The 22,501-nt window shown below is 44.3% G+C and overlaps 1 protein-coding gene across 3 annotated transcripts in view; it reads right to left on the bottom strand.

Annotated features, from left to right (window-relative positions):
• The window catches only part of FGF9 (fibroblast growth factor 9), a 29,731-nt gene that overhangs the window by 3,044 nt on the left and 4,186 nt on the right, over positions 1 to 22,501 (bottom strand). For 2 of the 3 annotated variants that reach the window (XM_068671500.1, XM_068671519.1), the window contains one exon: positions 18,409 to 18,512. In XM_068671500.1, coding sequence (XP_068527601.1) covers positions 18,409 to 18,512 — 104 coding nt within the window. Of the gene's footprint in view, positions 1 to 13,148; positions 13,413 to 18,408; positions 18,513 to 22,501 lie in introns of those variants that run through there. The other variant, XM_068671510.1, reaches the window with a different exon arrangement.

Genomic DNA, 22,501 nt, shown 5'->3' with positions numbered 1-22,501 from the left:
ATTTCATAAAGCATTCACAAGGGTGGATAACCATACGTGAAGCAAAAATGATTCTCCAAAAGCTTTGTTGTCAAAATCAAGACAGCGCTAACAAACATGAAAGCAGGTATTTTAACTTCTGATCATTTCCAAGCAGCTCATGAGACATTACTGGACTTGTCAAAGCAATTTCTTGAATCATGAGTGCAAGTACTTGAACAAACAGGCACTACAAAAGGGAACCATCACTTTTTTGCAGGGTGGTAACATCTTTAGGGTCTTAAAATCTCTATATCCTTTCATTACAAGGAATACTTAATGCATCTCATTCATTACAAAGGATAGATTTTAATACCCATGATTTGGTTTATTATTTGTGCTGCAGAACCACAACCCACAGGAGCCTCAAACAGGAGCACAAGCCCCAGGTGCTGAGATGATCAAGTTAAGTGAGGAAAAGCCCTCCAGGGTTTACAAGGGTTGTCCTTGTGTGTGTCCTCTCCTACAGAAGACACCTACTGAAGGCATCAACCATTTCATTGGCTCCCGTGCCATAGACTCCCACTCTTTCCAGTTTACCCCCTCACTGAGCCTGCACATCCAGCCTTTTGGTCTAAATGAACAGGGTTGTCTTAAAAAGCAGTCACCTGATAACCTGATTCATTTTGAATGAATTGGGCAATGCTCACACAAGTGACTGAGCAGGAAGACTGGGGAAAAAAAAGTGTTAGCCTCTAGCATGGAAAAGCTGATGGAAAGATGGGAAGAATACGCCTGCAAATAGTCTTATCAGCTTGCATAATATATATATTAATATATATATATATATATATATACACATATATATATAAACTATATGCTGATAATTTAATATTTTTATGTAACTAGCATTGTCACTCAAATAGCACTCATATCTACTAAATCCAGCTTCCAGTTGAAGATCATCTCCTTATTAAAACAAAACTCCACACCACACAGAATTCTGTGCATGTGTCTTAACAGAAATTAAAACAGTCCTTCTAGGTAGATACACAGAGAAAGGAAAACAGAGATCAAGGCCCAGGTGCAACAAAGCTTTTATGGCACCTACACCCACAACCTGAGCACAACCAAGGAGCCACAGCTCAAACTCCAGTTCCTCTGAGGAAACCACCATCCATGGTTTACACCAGGAGCTTCACAAAACTTACCGTCGCCTAATCTTGCAACTCAACCTGGAGCTGAAAGTATTTGGGGGATCACCTCTGCAGCTCAGGACTCACAGTTCTCAACTTTTTCCCAAAGCAACCTGCTTTGGCACAGAGATTTTCTGCTGTTTCAAGACATGATCAGAAATGCTTTCTCCTTGACAGTGCCAAGACACCTTGGCTTGCACCGCATGCCCAGTGGGTTTGCTCCACTGGCGTGAAACGGGTCCAGTGGGAGGAACACCCACTGACCATGAGAGCCCCTGGTACCACAGTGCCACATCCTTGGGGTGATAAACCACCTTGCTGGCTGCATGGCAAGCATGATGCTCCCCGGCAGGGTTCTGCACCCCACCGGGGCTGGGGTCCTTTTTGGGCCCCTATAGACCTCATAGGAGTCACCCAGGAACTGTCCCAGATGGGGAGAGCAAACAGCTGGAGCTCCCCCTACTAACCAAGGACCGGGTTGCAAAGTCAGGGCCCTTCTCAGTGCCTAAATATTTGGGATTGAGGTTTGTTTTCTTTTCTTTTCTTAAACTTAAGCTGTGACAACTCTGATAGGCTAGAAAGGCAGCAAGCAAGCAGCTCCTGACTCTATCTGATGGGTGTTGGGAATCTCGTCACTCCTCAGGAAGGAGAAATCTCCTCCAGGGCTGGGTGTGGGGACGTTGAACACTTGCATATTCACTACGGCGGGGGCTCTGCATGGATACAGGTGGCTGTGGCGGAAGAGAAGATGGCAGCCCCATTCCTCCCAGCATCTCCAGCTGTTCCACCAGCAGATGTCCCTCCCTGCAGGCTCAGCCGAGCAGAGTGCACCAAAATGTGAGCAGGTCCGCAGAGCTGCTGCATACAATCATTTATGTCACATTCTGACCATGACACTTTTACTGCGTGAGGTAGGGAGGTTGTGGAGTCTCCGTCCTTGGAGATTTTCAGCCGTGGTTCTGGAGAAGCTGCTTTAGGTGTCCCTGCTTGAGCAAGGGTTGGACCAGATGGACTCCAGAGGTGCCTTCCCACCTCAGCCCCTCTGTGATACTGTAAAGTAGCTCAAACCCAGTAACACCCCATGCTGTTTATAGAAGGAAAAGAGAAACATATCTGTTTATATTAATTCCTCATCTGTGGGCCAAATCCTGCAATTAGCTATTGATAATTGCCTCTGTATGCTTTGACAGCTAGAAACAGCAGCAGTAATGAATACTACCAGACATCTGCAGCAGCTGAAAGTTAGGCACATTGCAGTAGCTCCTTGCACAGCCTCAAAGTATTAAAAAAAATATTCAGCTGCTATAAAGATCATCTTTAAGTACAGCTCCCATTAATATTTTATTTTGCATGATGTTTAAAATCACTTTGTTTGCTTTAATGCAAAAGCAGATGCTAAGAGATGTTATATGCTGGGTCTATAGGTCCACCGGGGAAAGAGAAACTAATTCAAATTGTTTTCCTGCTCTCAGAAGGCAATAGGATCACATGACAAGCACTGCAGAAGCACTCCCTACTAAAAATAGCAACATTTTAGGAGGATATTTCAGTCCTGTCTTGAATTCATTAATTATTCACTTCATCTGCATTTTTTTTAGCATCATCATAAATTTCTATCTTTGCACACACAGTACTTCCCCGTGCCCTGAAGGAGAAATTTTAAAATAGCCTCTCTTTATCTGGCAGGTTTGATCAATTATGACAGTGCTGTGGTGCACCTAGCTGGCAGACCTTGAATAAGGGCTTACACTGTGCCGCATGCTGGCTGAGTTCAATGGATTTCAAGCTCACAAGCTGCATCTGTATTTTACAATTTCATCCTGTTTTTACTTTTCATCCTCTTACAGCTACATCTCTTTGGGCCTTTATTAAAATTCTAAGAAATTCAGGTACAGACAGTAGGGAAATACTTCAATATGAACCTCAGAGAACGATCAGGATGCAGGCTCAGATTTGTAGGTACACTAACAACCACACTTTCAGAGATGTGAAATAATTTCTTTGGAAATTCATTAAACTGTTCCCTTTTGGTACACCTAGAAATGCTGGTTGTAACAAGAGACCACTGAACAAATCTATGCCAGTGACTTTGGATCAGGCCCCAGGGAATAAAATCCCAGCATATCCTTTGTTCCCAAGCCCTGGAAACCAAACGATGATGGTTTAACTAGTAGCAAGACAGGCAGGATCTGAAAGGCACTAGCACACTCACCTGTACTAACACAACATGACTTAACACCCATTTACACTCATGCGTTGAAGACACGTGCGTTTTACTCAGGCCAAAAATGAGGATAATACTGGGGTGAGGCTTGTCCATCCCACCAACACACACATTCCTGCCTCACCAGCTCAGGATGGGAAACCTGCTGCAAGCCTTTTACAAAGTCCCTACACACACTGTCAAAAAGCAAGATTTAGACCTTGAATTTAACAGTTTTCCATACTTCTAGAATCAACTGATTCTCTATCATTTTTCCAGTGCCAATATTTCGTTGCACCACGCTTGATGCCACCAGACGTTTGTGTTGAAGGCTGACACAAATACCAAACATACCCAAGTGGAACAGTAGTGGAAAGCAACCTGCATTCCTGTGGAAGGGGAGGCTGCCTGCCCTGAGCAAATTGTTCAATCCAGGGACCAAATAAGGAGGTGACCTGAAAATTATATAAATCAGATGTTGCACCACATAGCACATGTTTTCAGTGAGGACTCTTTAAAGAGTATTCCACTATAAAGCGATCGATCCCTATTTTACTACATTTACACACTTCACCTGTGTTTTTAAGCTTTTATTTAACTCAAAATGCTTGAATAATTGAACTGTTCAAAGATGCACAAATCAGAAGGACAAAGAAACTAAGGTGGATTTAATTCAGAAGTCTGATAACATTTGATCAGGGCAGGTAAGCCCAGAAACCCTTTCCCTTCCTTTATTCTCCAGCAGCTAACTATGGGGCAAAATAATTATATTATCTAGTTGCAAGTAGACCCTTAAAGAGCAAGATAGCAAATGAATAGAGAGTTGCAGCCATTGCAATGAAGGCTTTGCCAATGTCTTTAAAATAGATATCCCTGTGAAGCAGCTAACTGGAAATAAGTGGAAATGGGAAAAACACTGCCCAGAGGATGGTTTCATGACTTTAAAGGGTGGTAAGACATTAGTGCTGCTTCGTAAAATGAAAGCACAGAACAGGGCCCTGTATAAAACTCAATCTTATTTTCTTTAAAAAATAACCTAGCAGAGCTAAAACTACATGTATTTTGTAACTTGACAAAAGGAAACCTCTTCTGACCATCAAGCCTTTTACCACAGCAAAGAGGTTTCATGTTTAGCCAAGTACTCTATACCACATATAGTTTTACTTTATGTAAATGACTACACTGATTCAATATAGACACCTCACAAGAAAATGCCTAGTCCAGAATTCCAAACAACTATTAAAGAGAAGTGTATCTGATGCAGTCAGCACTTCCGACGTATCTGCTGCATGTTATCACTGTGTTAAACCACCCTGTCTTAATAAAATCACGTTTAAACATATTGTCTCCTAAATAAGTTCATGCAAATCCCTTATTATGGCTATATGACATTAATAAAAACTGCATATGTGGTGAGAAGAAGCAAGCAAAAAATCCCCTGTTGCCTCTGAAGTGGTTTTCTTTGCTCCTCTGCCTACAAACACATGCATTTTACATATGGTTGGCCCTTCCCACGCCATAATGCAAACAACCTCTAGAACACGCTATCTTCAGCTAATAATTAACATTCATCCAGAGTGGTCATAAATAAAGGTGCAGTTTAGCATTTGGCCAATGCTTTGTCTGATCTCCCGTGCTAAGCTGAGAAGTCTCTGGCTGCAAGGACTATTTCCCACCACGATCAGAAGCCAAATCCCAGTGCCCAGGCAGCACTGCTTTTCCTTCAAATTTAGCAGAGAGCAGTGCAAGGCAAGCACTGCGTAGTGAACACCTGACCTAGAGACTGTCACAGAGCTTTCTCTGAATGGTTTCTTTTAGCAGTGTTTTTCAGAATGCTGTTTATTTAATATTTTGACAGAACATGAAAAAAAAAAAAAAAAGTCTGCAAAAAGGACTGGTTGGCTTTTTTGGGTGTTTGCATCAGTGCTTCTCCATGATCCCTCACAGACATGAGTGGAAGCCCTGTAGGGCCAGAAGAGAGACCTAGCAAACAGCCAGGCATCCATGCTGCCATTCTCATGCATTTCGTATTCCACAGCACTTTTTATAAGACAAGAGAAGTTAGGCAAGGCGGTCATGGCAAAACCACAGTTGGGCAATTGCATTTTCCCTTCCTGAGGTCACCTTGTACTTTGGCATAGATGGAGTGTTCCTCAGCTTCTCCTCCCAAATTTTTAATTCATTCGTATAAGGTTTTTACTATACATACACCCCCACTAAAAAAAAAAAAAATGTTTTATACTGCTACCATGAAGCAGTTGTGAGAGTGCCTAAAGAAGAATATCTTTCATACAGAAAGTTTGTAAGACCTGGCAGAACCTTGTCCCCTTAGAAGTTGTATTATAACAGGCAGCTACACAGACACAGAAAATGTGGTGCCTCCATATCCTGATGAAGGCAACAAAAAAGAAGAGCTTCCTGAACAAAGCAGATTTCAGCATCAATAATGAAATCTCAGGAGATGTCAGTGCAGCAGGGACTTCATCACTTCTCCCTTTTGCCCCATTGCCCCTTTTCTCCTGCTCCCATGCCCTCCGCACCACCCCAGACCTCCCCTGGATGGAGCAGACAGGGATCTAGCACTATGTTATCCCAGCACAGCAGGGAGCTCTTTTGCCATGAGCTGCAGAAGCCAGAGACGCCAATTAGGCCTCCATCCATTTTCACCACTGCCAAATCCGCAGCTCTTGGTTTTAGGGGTAGCCACTCCTTGGAGGTTTGAAGTCTGCTGCAGCTGTCAGGCTTCATGCATGCCCTCCCCGGACAATGGAGCCATTAGAGGAAGAGCAGCCCCACAGTGCCAGAGCTTGCATCTGCCTGCACAGGCTGCCTACCAGCAGCCACACTCCTGTCTGCAAAGATTTGCTTTAAATCTGCCCAGCCAAGCAAACTGGAGGAAGCCTCGGTGCCACCTCAACACCTGGGGTCTGCTCCCCCTTCTGCTGGAGGTCAGGACAAAATGCCAGGGAAGGGCCTGGGGCCCCGCACACTGTCATAGTGCCTCTGCTCCAAGAGCTGGAGAGTTTCCCGCTCTGTGCTACAACAGCACAACGTCAGGAAGAAGTCAACTTCTCACAACCCAGCAAACAAGCAGGTGTGTTCCCCTCCCTCCCCGCCAGCAGGACTGGACCCATACCGTGCCATTTACTATTCACACTTCTGACCTCTATTTTATTTTTGGTTCCCCTGGCACAATCAAGAACTGCAGTCATCAATGTTATCTAAGCATCTAATTCATCACGCTTGGCTGAACCCTTCCAAGAATCAGAAAGCAAGGTGGTATGCAATCTGATACAGGGCCTGAGCCAATTTTTAAAGACGACAGCAGAAAAGTTCCCATCAGCTTAAATGGAACTTGGATCACGCTTGCAATGATAAAAAGACAGCAAATATTTTAAGACACTAAAAGAGCCATTTCAGGCACGCTCAGATTTACTGAAAGCTGTAACCTGACCCAGCCCAGCTCCCCGCTCCACAAATTCTCTTCTATCATAAGACAACATGTATGTCAGCCCAGGTCTGATCTCCTGCAGCTAGATGCACACTCTTTAGCCTGTGCAACTGAAATACTAGTCAAGCTTTTCACTGGGTAGAGATTTTAAATAAATCATGCTTTGTAGAACTAAGATGAAGCATAACATCAAAGGGTATCATCAGTATATTTTATTTTGCTTTGCGGTTATGGAAGCACGGAACACCAGGTTAAGGAGAGAAAGCCCTCCTTGAGCAGAAAGGGCATGACTTCTGCAGGAGCAGCTGAACTCACATCCTGCGAGACATTACAACATGGGTGATAGAAGTGCTTGATCTGCCTGAGCCTTTACACTCAGGGAGAACCCCCCAAAACCTGATTTACCCATTGTTAGAGAAGCACCTGATCCATCAGCTCAAAGGTATCATCATAAAAGCAGAACACTCAAGGCCCTTCAAAAAACACTTTGCCTGGAGGACCAAATAATTATAATGCATATGCCGTGATAAAAATTCATCCCATTAAAGTACTTCATGTTTTATTCTTTTAGAAAGACAATTTGGTCAAGGGCTGATGAACAAAAGCCTGTCTCCAGATTTTGTTACTGCTTTTATATAAAGCTCTCAGCTAGGTGCTAGTTCAGAGGACAGAGACATCACTGACCACAGTGTCATTCTGGAAGGGGGTTAATCTGGATACACTTTAAATGTCATCAAACCAACAAAGCATCTCAGGCTACTGCATTTTGGAAAGATCCAGTCCTCCTCTCTGAAGTGCCATGCATCACTGGGGTCTTGGAAAACAATAAATTTGCCAATTAGGCTTTAAAAGCTGCAGTTCTTCAGTGGGCAGCACTGCAGAGGGCTGCTACTCTGAGACTTCACCCAGTGGATTTAATTGCATATTCAGTTGAAGTTGTTTTAAAATGAGGCCTTTTAATATCCCACCTTTTTTGGACACAAGGGAAGGCCAGCATTTCAAAGAGCAGCTGCTGAAGAAAGCATGTCATATTTGCCCCTTTAGACAGCAGTTCTCATAAGCTCCCTCTCCAAAGATGCCTCTTTGGACACTTCTCCCATTCCCTTTCTCAGAGGCAATAAAGTCAAGCGTCCAGATACACAAGTTTTAGTGTTTCACTTTCTGAGTAGGACAAAAAAAAACATTGCCAGGTATTTCCACATATCTTTGGTGCTGTTATGCCCTGATTTAGGTTGCCAGTGACACAGCTGACCTGGACTTCAGCAAATGCTTAGGCAAGTCAAGTGGCTCTTCAGCCACCTGCCCTGTTCCCCCCACACACACACGTCAGTGAAACCTGTCTTCTAATAGGTCAGACTTAAGCCATGCAGTTAATTTCAGCTTTGATGAAAGAAGTTGTCAATCTGCCCGAAAACAAAATAGATATATAGTACCAACTTCAGGAGAATTGGTGAATAAAGAGGTCAAAGACCACACAGTTGGTCTACAGGGTTCCAGTACATGGAGCTTCCAAAGAATTTAGTTTGTAAAGTGAGATGGGAAAAAAATAAATAAAAAAAATATATATGATTTTGTTTAAAGCTCAGAATATTGTTTTCCCATGTCTGTATATTCTAAAGCAACCCAAAGGGCTTTCCTCAAATTTCCCCAACTAAGCTGCCTGTTCTGAGTCCAGATTATACATTAGATGCTGTCCTAATGAAGGCATCAGCAGGCCAAAAATCTGCCTAGGTATTCAAGGGCTATAAATGTTTATATGTTAAAAGTCTATCTTTAGATTGCAGAGTTACTGGTAGGAACCCTGTCTAGATCTAGGTTTTTAAAATGATGAATACAGTAGGGCTCTTATCTTGATTGGGGTCTGCTGACATAACCATAAAATTAATAGGTGGTTTTACAGGAACCAGTCCAATCCTGCTCCCATTAAAGTCAGTGTCATTTCAACTGTAATAGAATCAAGTCAAAATTTCTCCTGAGTCACAATTACAGTGCCTTCGTAATTGTGTTGAAGTGTAAAGTTGAGCAGATGAAAGATGCCCAGCCTGGGCCAGACCTCAGAAGCATGTGGCATCCACAACAGAAGCCAAGTTTTTCCTCAGCAGCGGTCATGGAGCACGGATTTAAAACCTCATCTTCAGATCAAAAGTAACAGCAGAAGTCTGCCATTACAAAAGGAATGAAAAAGAAGCCAAAGTACTTTATAAAAGGGAAAAAAAAATGGATTTGCACTGTAACGAGCTTTATTTCTTAGCCTTTCTGAACGTGACACAAATGAACTTCATTGCTGCACATCGGCAGATCAGCCCAAGCACATTCAAACTGCAAAGCCAATCCCAACCTAGACAAAATCCCTAATGAAGTCCCCGCAGGGCAAACATTTTCTACTCTGCCTTTGAAAATGATGAATGGTGAAGTGGAAAAGAGTGCCACGTTCACATCCCACTGGCTCCTGAGTCAGAAACAGAGCACATCAGATCTTTATCTGATGCAGCGAATAATCCCCAAGCACATCTCAGTATGTCACTGCTGATGATGCTCTTTTAGTGTGTCACTTCAACATGCTATTCTCAGATCAACTCAATGCACAGAACCTTTTCACACTCCCGTATCGCTAACAAGGCTGGCTCCAAAAACGTTCAGGGCGACTGTGGTGCTATACAACTGCAGAGAAGCAAATCTGAAGAAATACAAGCTGAACAAGCCCAGTGCTTGCTGGCTGGGTAGGATTCAGGTTTATGGTGTTCAGGTTTATGGTGTTGTTCTTCCACTCTAAGACTGTCCAGTGCTGACAGCATGGCACCCAAACCCTCTTCAACCCAGCTCTGCAGCAATTCCCCCCCAGCGACCTGCCCAAACAGGCAACAAGCCAGTTCAGGGAGCTAAAACAGCAGAGAAACAACCCTGCGAAAAAAGGCAAGCCTTCCTCTGTGGCTGTAGGTCCCTGAATTATTCTCCTGACAAGTCTGGCTAGCACTGGTGTTGAGCAAGGAGGAACACAGAAGTGTGCAGCAGAGGCTGGGAACCTGGGCTGTCCTTCCTGGAAGCATCTTTCTGCAGCCTGGTGGTGGATCACCTTGGCTGTCTCCTCAAGCAGCACCTCTAATCTCCCATTTCTTAAGAATACAAAATTCTATACAACTTTAATTAGGGGAAATAAAATCATTAAATTAAGGTTCAGGTAAGATCTTGCTTTATCAAAGCTTAACTATACATACAAATAGTGTCCAACAAATTCTATTTATTTATATATAAATACGCCGGAGATATTCTAACACTCTCCTGCCCCAGGCATGTAGCAATAATCCAAGTCCAGCATGGAACTACAGAGATCAAGGTAAGGAGATCACTGAGGGTTTTCTCTCTCACAAAACTAACCTCAGACCTGGCAAGCACCTGCTATGAAGTCCTCTGAGGAAAATCAAAGACCAGAGGAAAAGTCTAGCACCTATCCCACAGGGCACTATTAGCAGGTGTCCCTCTCTGGTGACAGGTGTTAGAATCTGTAAAAGTCTGATTTAAAAAACAGACTCCAGTCTTACTCTAATAAAACCACAGTAGCTGCAGTTTCACACACAGCTTTCCCAGATTCCCTGTGTTAGGTGTATGGATTCACCTATTGGGTTTTCCTACACCAGTACTCACATTTCAAAAGACCTTTCTTCCCATGGGGTCCTTCACACCTTGCTATCGTTTTACTGGCTGGGTTGCAGTTTCTGCTTTCATCCCTAATGCTGGTACCTCTGAGGGTCACCATTTAACAGTACCCAGTTTTCAGCAAGCCTGCCCATCCAAATTCAGGGATGCTATCTGCAAAGGTGAAGGAGAGGAGGTTGTAGACAAATTTTTCCTAAGTAACTCAATTTTCAGGGCTTTCCTCAGACCTACAACTCCAATGAATCCACAGAAACAAGCCTGTTCCCTACCATACAGTGTATGGAGCAAGCTGAGGCTTCCCCTCCCACCTCCCTGCAAACGTTCTTTGCTAGCTCAAACTCTCACTTCCTCCTGAACTGAAACTCCCTCATTATCCAGCCTAGGCTTTTATTATGACCCATTCAAACCAATTCATCCTTGTCCTTTATTTCAAGGACTTTTTTTCTCTCTTTGGCATGAAACCTCAACATATTTACAGAGACCAAGAGTGTATCCTCTCAGTTTTCATTCTGCAGGCTAAATAAGCCAAGATCTTTAGACTCTACCACTTAATAGCATTTTCATCCCCCTTTTGCACCTGTTCCAGTTTCAATTCATCTTCCTTAACACAAGTGACCAAAACCCCACTTTGCATTTAGACCAGTTGTTACCAGAAGCACTGACAGCTCTCCCTGAGCCCCAAGTGTGTGAGCTCACATTTTGTGCACTTCAGGTCACAGAGTCCCTTCCATGAGCCAGATTTCTGGGCTGAAAATACAGCCCAACTTTGCAACATCTGCAAATTTCAATAACACACAACTACTTTTTTATGACGAGATGTTTAATGTCCCTAATAAAAACAGGGCATAAAACCAGCCCAAGGACCAACCCATAAAAACTCCAGTAATAGCTTCACTCCAGCCTAATACCTTTCAACACTCCCCACTGCTGTCTTCCTTTCAGTTCTTTCGTCATCTATCACACAAGTCTTCGAACAACCCCCATTTAACCCACTGTAGCAAATTCTCTCTTCTGCTGGGTCATAACTTAACACAGCCTTGCAGATTAGAGCAACTGTATTTCCTATTTCTAGAAGAAAAAATTCCCATGAAAAAAATAAAAATCAAAATAAAAAAATAAAGGTAACTTGCCTGAAGCTATGTATCCAGCTTCAGTAGACCCATCTCACAGGCCCTCCTCTCTTCTTTCATTCAGCTGTGTCCTCCCATATCCTGCACACAACCTGGGCCAAATTAAGAGCCCTGCAGCTTCCTAGGTCCTGCCCTTGCCAAATATAAACCAGGCAGAGGTGCACATACACTCAAGGCTGGTAGTTACCTGCATTGCCCCTGGAAGAAGCAACCCTTCCCTTGGCCAGCTTTGCTCCCACCTTTGTACCAGGTCATATGGCCATACAGTGAATGGGACGGGGAGCCACTGAGGCTGAACACAACCCTCCTGCATGGCCAGCCTGATTTCCAATTCCCTGCTTCAATTCACCACGTGGCAACAGAAAGGTTCACTCCAGCAAAAGGGAGGGAAGGAGTAGTTCAGGGGGAAAAAGTCTCTTCTTTCAGCAGTGGTGTCTGCTGCCCCCACTTTGTTGGATCATCAAGCAACAGTGAATCCTCCAGCCCTGTGTTACCAACCCAAGGCATCTATCAGAGACATTTGCTAGCCCAAGCACTGCATTGCATGGCAGCAGCCAGCCTAGATTGCTTCTGCACTTCACCCTGAGCACACAGGCTGCGTATTATTGTTATATTAGATACTCTATATGTTATACATTATGTATTATATACATATATATGTGTTATATACAGGGTTCGTAAAGGCTCCTGTTCCCATTTCATTTATATAGCTTAAAAACTTTTTGCCTAACACTATTTCAACTTCACTCAGCTTCATCGCAGCAGTTTCTGTCCCTGAGCCTCTCTCCAAGCCTTTCTCCAAGTTTTTCTGCAGCTCACCTTTCTTCTATTCCTTGCAGACCCTCTGCTCAAGCCCTATTAGACCACAGATCCCTCCCTGCGGCTTTATCCTTGCTGGGACACTGTTTCTGCAGAATTTTTGGCAAGTTTAGAGTTTCCTTCCCATCCAGGCCCATAAACACCTTTACGAACCCATCCTCTTCAAATCTCAAAGTCTCCCCTTTCAGATCATGTATAGACCTTCTTCTAACAACTCTCCTGCTTAAAGCAGATGTACTCAGGAAAACGCAAGTCACTGTTGCTGCTAACCAACACCACCAGGTATCTCATCACGGGCTGCTATGTCTCCCTGAGCAATTCTGCTCAGTTCTGCTGTCCCAGGAGCTGCCCTTTGCCTCCAATATCTGTATCACACAGCAGAAGGCACTTTATTTTACACACAGACAGAAGGGTGTTCAAGAGATTGTCGGAGCAATTATCCCTGCTGGGCTTTGTCCACTCTTAACCTGGAAGTCTGCGCCTTCACTCAGGGAACCTGCATTTTATTCTCCCTCCCAGGCTCACTTCAGGCCCAGGTGCCTGCATGCACTCTGATGGGCAGATAATCCAGGTTATAAAAAGAATAAATAAATAAATCGGAAGTCTATGGAATCCCTTTAGGTGAGAGGTGTTTAACATTAACAGGAAAGTGTGAACGACTCTGCAAAGTAATTTTATTATCTATCTTATTCTTAGATACCTGCACTGACCACGTACAGCTGCTCCCAACATGCACCTGCAACTTGTTTATTTCTTCGTGTTGTTTCCGTGCACCTTGCCCTGTCATTTGAAGGGCTGAACAATTCCCTTCCCTTGTTTGCATGGGAACATAAAAGGTATTTTTAGAGTGCAGCAACACCTACACCAAGTCATTTTCAGTAAACTACAAAAATGTGTCCCTTTTTCCTCAAAAGCTTCTGCTCGCCCATCTCTGTAGCTGCAGAGTCCTTCCAGCTCTGTAGGGACCCAAACAAGGGCACAAAGCCCTGCAGGTGCAGCTGCTGGGACAATAAAGAGGCGTATCGTCACCTCCCTGCACACTTACTAGGAAAACATGTTTCTTCAAGGACAGCACTCTCTCTCCCCTCCTCCACCTTCTTCCTAATAGTTTTAGGAGCAAAAGGCAGGTTCAGTGTCCTGAAAACATCAGGACAAACAAGATTTCAGTTCTGAAGGACAGCAATGCGTTACCCTGGTATAAGCAGTCCTAAGTCTCACTGTGCCACATGCAACCTGTAAGGCTGAATCTGAGACCTCACTCCCCAGCCCCAAATGTGGGCTCCTCAGCTCTGTCCCAGTTGCTTGAAGTCTCTCTCTACCCTTCCCTCTCCTCCCAAATGCTCCCAGCCCTCTCTAACAATCTCACTTCCTTCTTTCTTTCTTCCTCCTCCCCATTGCACAGCTGCCCTACATGTAACTAGCTGCTCCAGATCTTCCCATTCCCACTTCTCTGGACCATCCAGCCTGCGCTGCCTCTTGCCACTTTCCAAGGACACGTGGAGCAATGGAGACACCAGTATTTGTGGAGAAAAGGAGAGGGGCAGCTCTGTGACCACAGGGGACGGATGGGGCATGGATGCCAGCAGTGAGATGCAGCACGGTTTTCTACTGCAGGAGAGCCCAGGAGAGAGAAGAAGACATTGGGGGTGAGGGTGTCCCATGGTCCTGCCAGGAGAGGACAGTCTGGTGTGGGAATGATGGGCACCCCATGCCATGGGTGCTCATCACTGCCTGTCATGGGGGCACCAACTCGCAGGGGAAGAGGTGTGAGGCAGTGTGAGCTTGGGGACAGCCCATGAAGACACAAACATCATGGGTCTGAGCAGGAAGATCCTCACCACACGGCACCAAGGAGCACAACTACAACACATTTGTTGACACTCTTGCCAGAGACCTTGGCAAGACCTTTTTGATGCTCAGGAAGGAAAAAGGTCTTCATGTCTCATCTTAACACCCTCTGGATCCTATCTGAAGTTTGGATTTTTCCTGCTCTCCAATGAGGAACATGGAAGCTGTTGTGAAACATGATGAGTCATGACTGCAGGCTGCAAGGGGAAGGCAAGGTAAATGGAGAGCAGGAAAAGAGCTAGACAGAGAAGGGAAAGCTGCTGTCACTAACCAGTTCCAAGTCATCACTACATAGCCACCACCAGCTTCCTCATTGTACCACACACATGTACCTTCAGCTTTGCCTAGCTCAGTCCGTGGGGTGGGGAGGACCTTGGGAACAGGCACCCTGTGTGCATGGTCCTGAGAGCAGCACAACAGTCAGTGAACTTTTTTGAAACAGAAGATGCAAGAGAAGTGCCCCCTGTAAAGGTGGCAAGTTGGGAAGAGCATTCGTTGCGTAGCTAATTCAGATTTACGGGGAAAGCAGCACTTTCAGAAAGACAAGAGCATCATGTCTGGATCAAGATATGCTGAAGCTGCCTTTACTGTTGCCTTTCATGAAAATTGGCAGCAATCACCCATCCTGGCTGCTCTGCTTCACCATATGTCCCATCTCTAGCGGCACCACAAATATGCTGGGAAAAATCCTCCTGTGCCAAATGTTTCAAACACATATATAGAAGGACATGTCTTTCAGGGAGCTAATTTGATTCACACCTGATATATATATATACATTCTTTTTAAAAAGGAAATCTGAATATAAATTCAATACTGCCACAGACACAGGGCACCTATTCCAGCACTACCAAGTTCAGTGGTGCTGAATCCCTGCAGAAACACACCTGTGTAGATCCACAATGCTGATGTAGAGCAAGACCAGGAATTTCTTATCTTGCTATTCAGTTGTATGAGGGAAACAGTTTTCCCACCTTACAAAACACGTTCACAGCCTCACAGCTGTGCCTGCTCCATGACAAACCTGATGCTATTCGTGGCCTTTGGTGAAAAAAAAAAAACAAGAGAAAAGCACCCACCACCCGGCACAGGCAGCACATGGAGAACTTGCTGGTACTACAGAGCAGTCCAGCTTGGGTGACCCCCCGGAATAATCTGGGTGAAAACTTTGAACCACAGTCTCACATATCAGAGGCTCATATCAGCAGAACTGATCTTCTCTACCACAGGAAAGCAAGTCCTGTCTTGGACGTTACTTGCTTCTGGCTCAAACTGCGGCATTTAATTCCCGCCAGAGAACTTCATTTTCAGTTAATTGCCCCCCCCAACCTTTTTTTTTTGACCAAAACCAAAAGCAAAATGCTGTCACTTAAAAATGTCCAGCCATTTCTACACGAAAAACTGCTCAGAGGCCTGCTTATCTCAGTGTTTCTACCAGAGCTGACAGTTGCTGAAATATAGGCACTAGGATTGCTAGTGTTGACAAGGCTTTAAAGCATCATCACACTGAGTAGCCATTAGAGGTTATATTTCATTGGAAGTAATGTAATTCAATTACCATCACTCTTCAGCATGTGCCATCTCTGGAGGCTGACAATGAGCCATATCATCCATCAGATTTTAACCTGAACTTTGCATTCTGGCCCTATAGATTGCCAGTTCTCCTTTATAAATGGCTTCATATTTTTAGCCTCATTTATTAGGGAAAAGAGGTTATCCAATTACACTGTCCATCCGTCTGCCTGCCTGTCAGTCCTTCCTCAGCTTTTTCAACCAGTTTCAATTAAGAGGCAAAGATCTCCAAGAAAATTAAGTCCCTATCAGTTTTGCAACTAATCAGGGACTGGGTAAAGAAGAGAAATCATTTGCACGTCCCACCTGGGAGTGGTGAGCTATGCAATCTTTTCAAACCGACCATCCAGTGAGCATGGACAGCTGACACCATCTCTTTCTAAGTGCAAGACACACAAAAGGCTTGAGAATTTGTGTTAGTGCAGGGAGAAAAGATAAAGGAGACTCATGTTTGGGACTGTGAGACCCAAACACTGCGGAAAGCAGGCTCCATGAACACTGCTGTTCATGGAACAACTATTTCATTAACACAATGAGCTTAGTAATTTACAAAGAATTTCTTGTGCATAGTCCTTAAGGAGAAAAGAAAAAAAAAAGTTTTGAGTAATTCACTCCAGCAGTCAAACATACTGCAAACACGAAACATGAATTACACTGAAAAGCAATGTAATGTTTGCTTTCCAAAGTCTATGCATTTAAACTCTATCAATAACCTGAGTCATTTCCAAATTTCCTTCTTTTTCTGGATATCTGAAGTGTAGAGTAACTTACATGATTCACTGACTAAGTTTATCTGCTTAAATAATTACTCTTATCATTGATTTTCAACATTTACTGGTTCATATTACTGTTGCTCTTCCGCCTTTCTGCTGCCTACCTGAACCATGCAAGCACTCACGACTTGCCTACTCCTTTATGCCATGGATGAGCTGCACAGGACCTGTGATTTATACCAACTTATTCACTCTTCCCCAGCAATGTGTTTACATCTGTCTTTTCATCCATTCCTTTTCTCTCCTCCCTTCAGTGCTTGCAACCTTTTCCTCTCCCATACTGCCATTTATTACAAATCCTTTTCCTTTTGCCTTTTCCACTCGCTGGTTCCCACCATGTCTGCATGTCTCCTTTTCCTCCTTGTCCACATGCTCTCCATCCCAAACTTGCCCCTCATTCTACCACCTCTTTTTCTGCCTCCCACATACATTGTCGTGATATGGAGTGGCTTCCTCCTCTGACTTACTCTTTGCTCAGAAGATAGTCACCTCCCATCTCTCACACAAGGTATTACCAGAAAGGGATCAATCAACCTGGATACTCTTGTGAAAACACTTCTGCTGGACCTTCATGGTCTTTCTTCCTCACACTCCTCTGTGCATTGTATATCGGGAAGCTGCACTCTCATTCCTGTTTCCATCCATCTGCTCATCACCATCTCCTCATCTCATGTTCCTCCCACTCTCACCATTGTCCCATTCAGTTCGCCCTTTTCCCAGTTACCATTACCCTCCTGTGGCACAGGGGTCTTCAGCTACACCCAAGGCCACACTATTATTTAACTCCTTTCTGAGTGTCTCTCCATGCAATGTTTATGCCATCAGGCCTTGCCCAATGGCCGTTTGACCATCCTCTCCTTGATGGATCTGAAGAACCCCTGTGCATACACAGCCTCCTTCTGCTTCACACATTCGCCTTCCCTCCAGACCTGACACCCTCTTCCCCTGATACAACTGCTCCTCTACTCCTCATCAGTTGTGGAGCTTGACACTTGACTTCTAGAAATGGTTGCTTTCTACTCTTTGAGGAGTTACCTACTCAACTTCAGCTGCCTCCTGCCTGTGATCTACCCCACATGTGAGCCCCTGTGTATGCCAGATGTCTGAATCGCTCCAAGGAACAGACATTTCACACACATGCACATGTGTACACAAACACACACAAACTCCTCTGCAGCAAAACAGCCCATGCTGCCAAGGATTATCACCCAATAGCTCCAGGTAGGCTCAGTGGCCATTCTAACTCCAAGAAACACCAAGTTTTACTCCTTCCCAAGCCAGATACTCATTCCTGCTACCACCCTGCAGGGAACACCAGCTGAACTTTCAGAACAAGACCACCAAGCCTCTTGCCCTCATTCCTTTACTCTTTATAACTTTTACCCACTCTTATTTCTCATTTTCTCATCCACACATGCCACCCTGTGCCTCCCCCTCGACTTGCTTTTGTCAATTCCTAGCACGATCTCTGCCTACACACAAAAAGCAACAACTTTGTCTCATTTAAGCCTTGACTGAAACAACAGTTTTGCAAATCCTATAGTACATCCTTCAGTCTGCAGTGGCCAGCAGTCTCCACTGTTCATACCTACGTTGTCATCTGCCCACATTATCACGCCTTCCAGATTTTGTCACCTTTTCCTCTCCCTCACTTGCACACCACCTGCAGAGTCTTGTTTCTCATTAAACTGCAAGATATCTCAAGCAGAAGCTGTGCTTGTACACAACAGAGCCTTGCAGGAGCTACCAAGTATTTTTACCAAGAAACATAAGCATTTAAACTGCCCAGCACAACCAAGGACTTACCGAGCCGTAGAGCTCCCCTTTCTCATTCATTCCAAGGTAGAGTCCACTGTCTACTCCTCGAATGCTGACCAGGCCCACTGCTATACTGATAAACTCCAGTATACCTAGAAAATACAGGAAAAAGCAAACAGTGTAGATGTTGTTTGCACTGGAAGATCTTTCCCAGATGTGACTGATCCCTGAGTGGCAAACAGCTGGTGTCAGAGGTGTGCTTTCCATTTTCAGAGTTGTTTGGAGGAAGATGAGGAACAAATGAACACACCTTAAAACACGATCTTTGAATGGTTAGGTCCTTTAAGTCTCTGCTAGAGTGATGCACTGCAGACAGCATTAAGGTATCAAATTAAAGATTATTCTCAATTTTTCTCACCGTTTCTAAACAAACCTGAAGCTCAGCCATATTGCACTTGTCAGTATTCCAATTTGTACAACACTCATGCATTCAAAGAGAAAAAAGTCACGTTTTCAGATAACCAAAATTACTATTATTAAAGAACCTATGAAATCTGTCTTGCAAAGTAACTTAGAAAAAAAAAAGGAAGAAAAAAAAAAAAAAGAACACGCTTGAACCAGTATTGTGAGATGAAAATAAAGTTACACATGGAACCAAAATATCTACTTTCTGGGCATCAATGAATCAGGAATACATGGAAAGATTTACTCACATTGTCATCTTCCAGAGGCTTGAGAAATGGAAATCTGTAATACAGTTCAGAGGCTCACACTGATTTGTCTAGATATTAAACATCCACTATATTACTTTTTTACTTATCTCTAAATTGAAACTTAAAATATTCTAGAGCTAATTGATAGCACACAATTGATTACATCTTCCTTTACACTCAATAGCAAGCTTTCTGCAGGTTAGAATATTTTGCAGGGAAGCACTCCTGCAAAGCTCCCAGGTTGAGCATCCCTGTGCACAGTGGAGTGAGCACCAACTCAAACACCAGCTCCTCTGCTTCTGAGGTCTGGGGTTTTGTTGGCAGCCTTCCCTGAAAGCTGCTTGCCTTCTCGGTGAGGATGCTACCAGCCAAACCTCACAAAAAGCTAGATTTCTTGTGGAACATGTGGAAATTGCTTCCTATTCTGGAGTTTTCATGTAGAGATCTCGCAGGAGTTATCCAGCAATATTCAGAAGCACACTACTGCACAATGCTACTTTCTGTGCCACAAAATAAGGCACAGAGTAGCATTTTCCATATATTTTGTGAATGTTCATGTCTAACCACACCACGTAGCTATTTTAAAAGCTTATTGGGAATTGTATTTGCATGAAACAATAAAATAACAGTATAGTATGTGTTGAGCCTCACATGGCCAATAAAAAAGCACTTTCATGGATTTTTTGAACAATTAATTTGGCATCTCCCACAAAATAGTTGGGCAGTAATCAATAACAGGCATGGATCACATAAATCTAACAAAGCACAAGTTGAAGCCAATAGGGAAAATTTATAGCCAAGCTAATGTAAAGATGAAATGTATTCCCTGTAAGGGACTATTGATCATTACCTTATATATTATTCAGTACTACAAACACCATAGTCTTATTGTTTTGATAACCCTGTTTTAAGGCCTGGGCATCTTAAATTATTCTCTACATATGCACTAATCCTAAAATACAGGGAGGAAATATCTAGTAATTATGGATTTTTTTTTGAAGTAATAAAAAGTGGCAGTGTGCTGTTTATCTGGTATGTGTAGTATCTCAGATACAATCGATCCATTGAAACAATTTAATCATTCCCATTATATCCGGACATGCAATACATCCAGATTTCTTACTAAGGCCTTTTCTGTAAAGCTTTTACCAAACTATCATATTACTTGATACATATTACCAAGCAATTTTAACTGAAGTTAAGTCTTATGTGAAGTGTGTATTATACCACACTGCAGCTAAGTCAGTGAGTCTGGCATCTTTCACATCAATATCAATGTAGACTTTAATTGCTGTCCTTGTTTCAAATATTTGTGTGCATGCTGCTTAGTGTGTCAAAAGAACAAAAAAAGCACTGTCACATCCCATTGTAAGTGCACAAGACAAATTTAAGGTCCTTGGCAAAGAGCATCCACACATTTGAGATCAGAATAGGGACTTGTTCATTTAAAACATTCGTCAGACTATTCACAGCAAGTTTTACATGCCGTGCTGCTAAGTCTTCATGAGAATATCTGAGGACAACCATGCAGTCATGCAAAAGTTTTGACAGTTTAAGGATTGCATGATTTGGCCCAGCACTCCTGTGAATTTTTTCGCTTTATCATTTCTGTAATACAGTGACAGTGCATGGGATCTGAACCAGATATTAAAATAGATATACCTTTCAAAATGAGGCTGGACCAGATGAAAATCAGGACAGCCCCAAACTTTAAAAGCTAGGTCCCTATTTATAGCTAAAAATGTGGGAGAAAAGAGAAAGAGGGAGGAAATGCATCTCAGTACATGGATCCTGAGTACTGTCTTGTCAGGCACTGGACAATTTCTTTAATGAAACCACTTAAAGGCAAAGACCCGCTGCTCCACAAAGAGGTTAGGAAGAAAGTTTGAGGGAAAATTATTCCTTGCATATCCCCATCAGCCTCTTCTGCTGCATGCCCCAGCTCAGGACCTGGCTGGACACCAGCGGGACACCACCCTCTGACCATGTAGGGCCAGTCCTGCCACGGGTCACTTACAGCACATGAAATTGTCACTTTTGTCCCACTGAGCTCTGGCATCACACAGAGCTACAGGACACATTTGCCTCAGCTCTAAGCAATGAGCATCTTCCCAACGATGGACCTTTGTGGTTTGTTCCGCCCTTTGCACATTTTTGTCTCTTGCTATATATAGGCCCTTTTTGTGCTGCCGGATTGAAGCAGCGTAGCTTCCACTCAGCATCCCAAGCCCCAGTTATGACAAGGAGTACGGCAAGCAAGGACCTCTGCCAGCCTCTGCAGGGTTCTCAGAGGCAGCAGCAAGGTGCCCAGCGCAGGGAAGGGAGGCCGCAGAGGCAGGGCCGTGCTGCCCTCAGTCCAGCAAAATACAAATGGGGCCAGGGTGATACCGAGTGAAGCTGGGAGCAGAGTTGGGGTTTCCCTGGCCCCCCCAGATCCCAATTTGGGTGCTCAGCTGGAGCAGAGCCCCCAGCTGTGATTCCTCCTGCCTATCACTGCTGTCACCACTGCCACACGGGATGTCCATGGGGAGGCCAGGCTGCACACAGAGGGTCACAGCTCCCCCAGGGGCAGCAGGGCCCTGTTTCACATTTAGGCTGTCACAGTGAGCCCCCAACCCCAGCGCACCCCTTTTTAGGGGGCACCACAGCCTCTGCTTACTGCTGCCACTGCACCCCCACCAGAGGCTGAGTGAAGGGCACTTCTCTCCCACCCCAAAAAACTGCCTCCCTACAACCTGCCCCTCGTATCTCCCAACAGCCTAAAAGCTTGGGGGTGTTGGGGGGCAGAAGCAGCCCCTCCTCCCATATCCAGCAGTGGACTGGGGGGCAGAAGGGGGGCTGAAGCCCCCCCAGAGCCATGCAGGGCAATGGGGGAGGCAGGAGGACGGGCGGCTGCTCGGCTCCTGCAGCTGATGAACGCATCGGGTCCTTGCAGCAGCAGGTCCCGGGGAGCGGAGGTCACCTGCTGACAAGCTCTTTTTTTTTTTTTTTCTCCTCCCTGCATGCTCCTATTTTTTTTTTTAATGCTGTGCATGCAGTACTTGTGCTGACGCACAGAGGCACGCCTCTCCGCTGTTACAGAGTTCCTGAATTTACAATGACTCCACTGTGTGGCAAATGCCCTTAGACGAAAGGAGACTGCATCAAATAAATAAATAAATAAATAAATAGAATTTTCTTTTGTCACCTAGCAGAGATAAGGCTTTGATCACCTACGACCGCTTTCCATGGAGGGGCGGGGGGGGGGGGACACCAGGCTGCGCTCCCCCGGGGAGCTTTTCCCTCCGAGATGGACATCTTGCTGCTGCTGCAGGAATTGCGAAATGCCAGGGCTCCCAGAGCCGGGCGAGTATAGACACACAATATGGCTCGGTTTATTGTATGCAATCGGCACGCATCCAACATAGCATCACAAAAGAATTACTCTT

This window comes from Anas acuta, chromosome 1 (genome assembly GCF_963932015.1).
Source record: "Anas acuta chromosome 1, bAnaAcu1.1, whole genome shotgun sequence".
Taxonomy (NCBI): Eukaryota; Metazoa; Chordata; class Aves; order Anseriformes; family Anatidae; genus Anas; species Anas acuta.
Note: the sequence above shows the minus strand (reverse complement) of the source record. Positions and strands in the feature narration are given on the sequence as shown.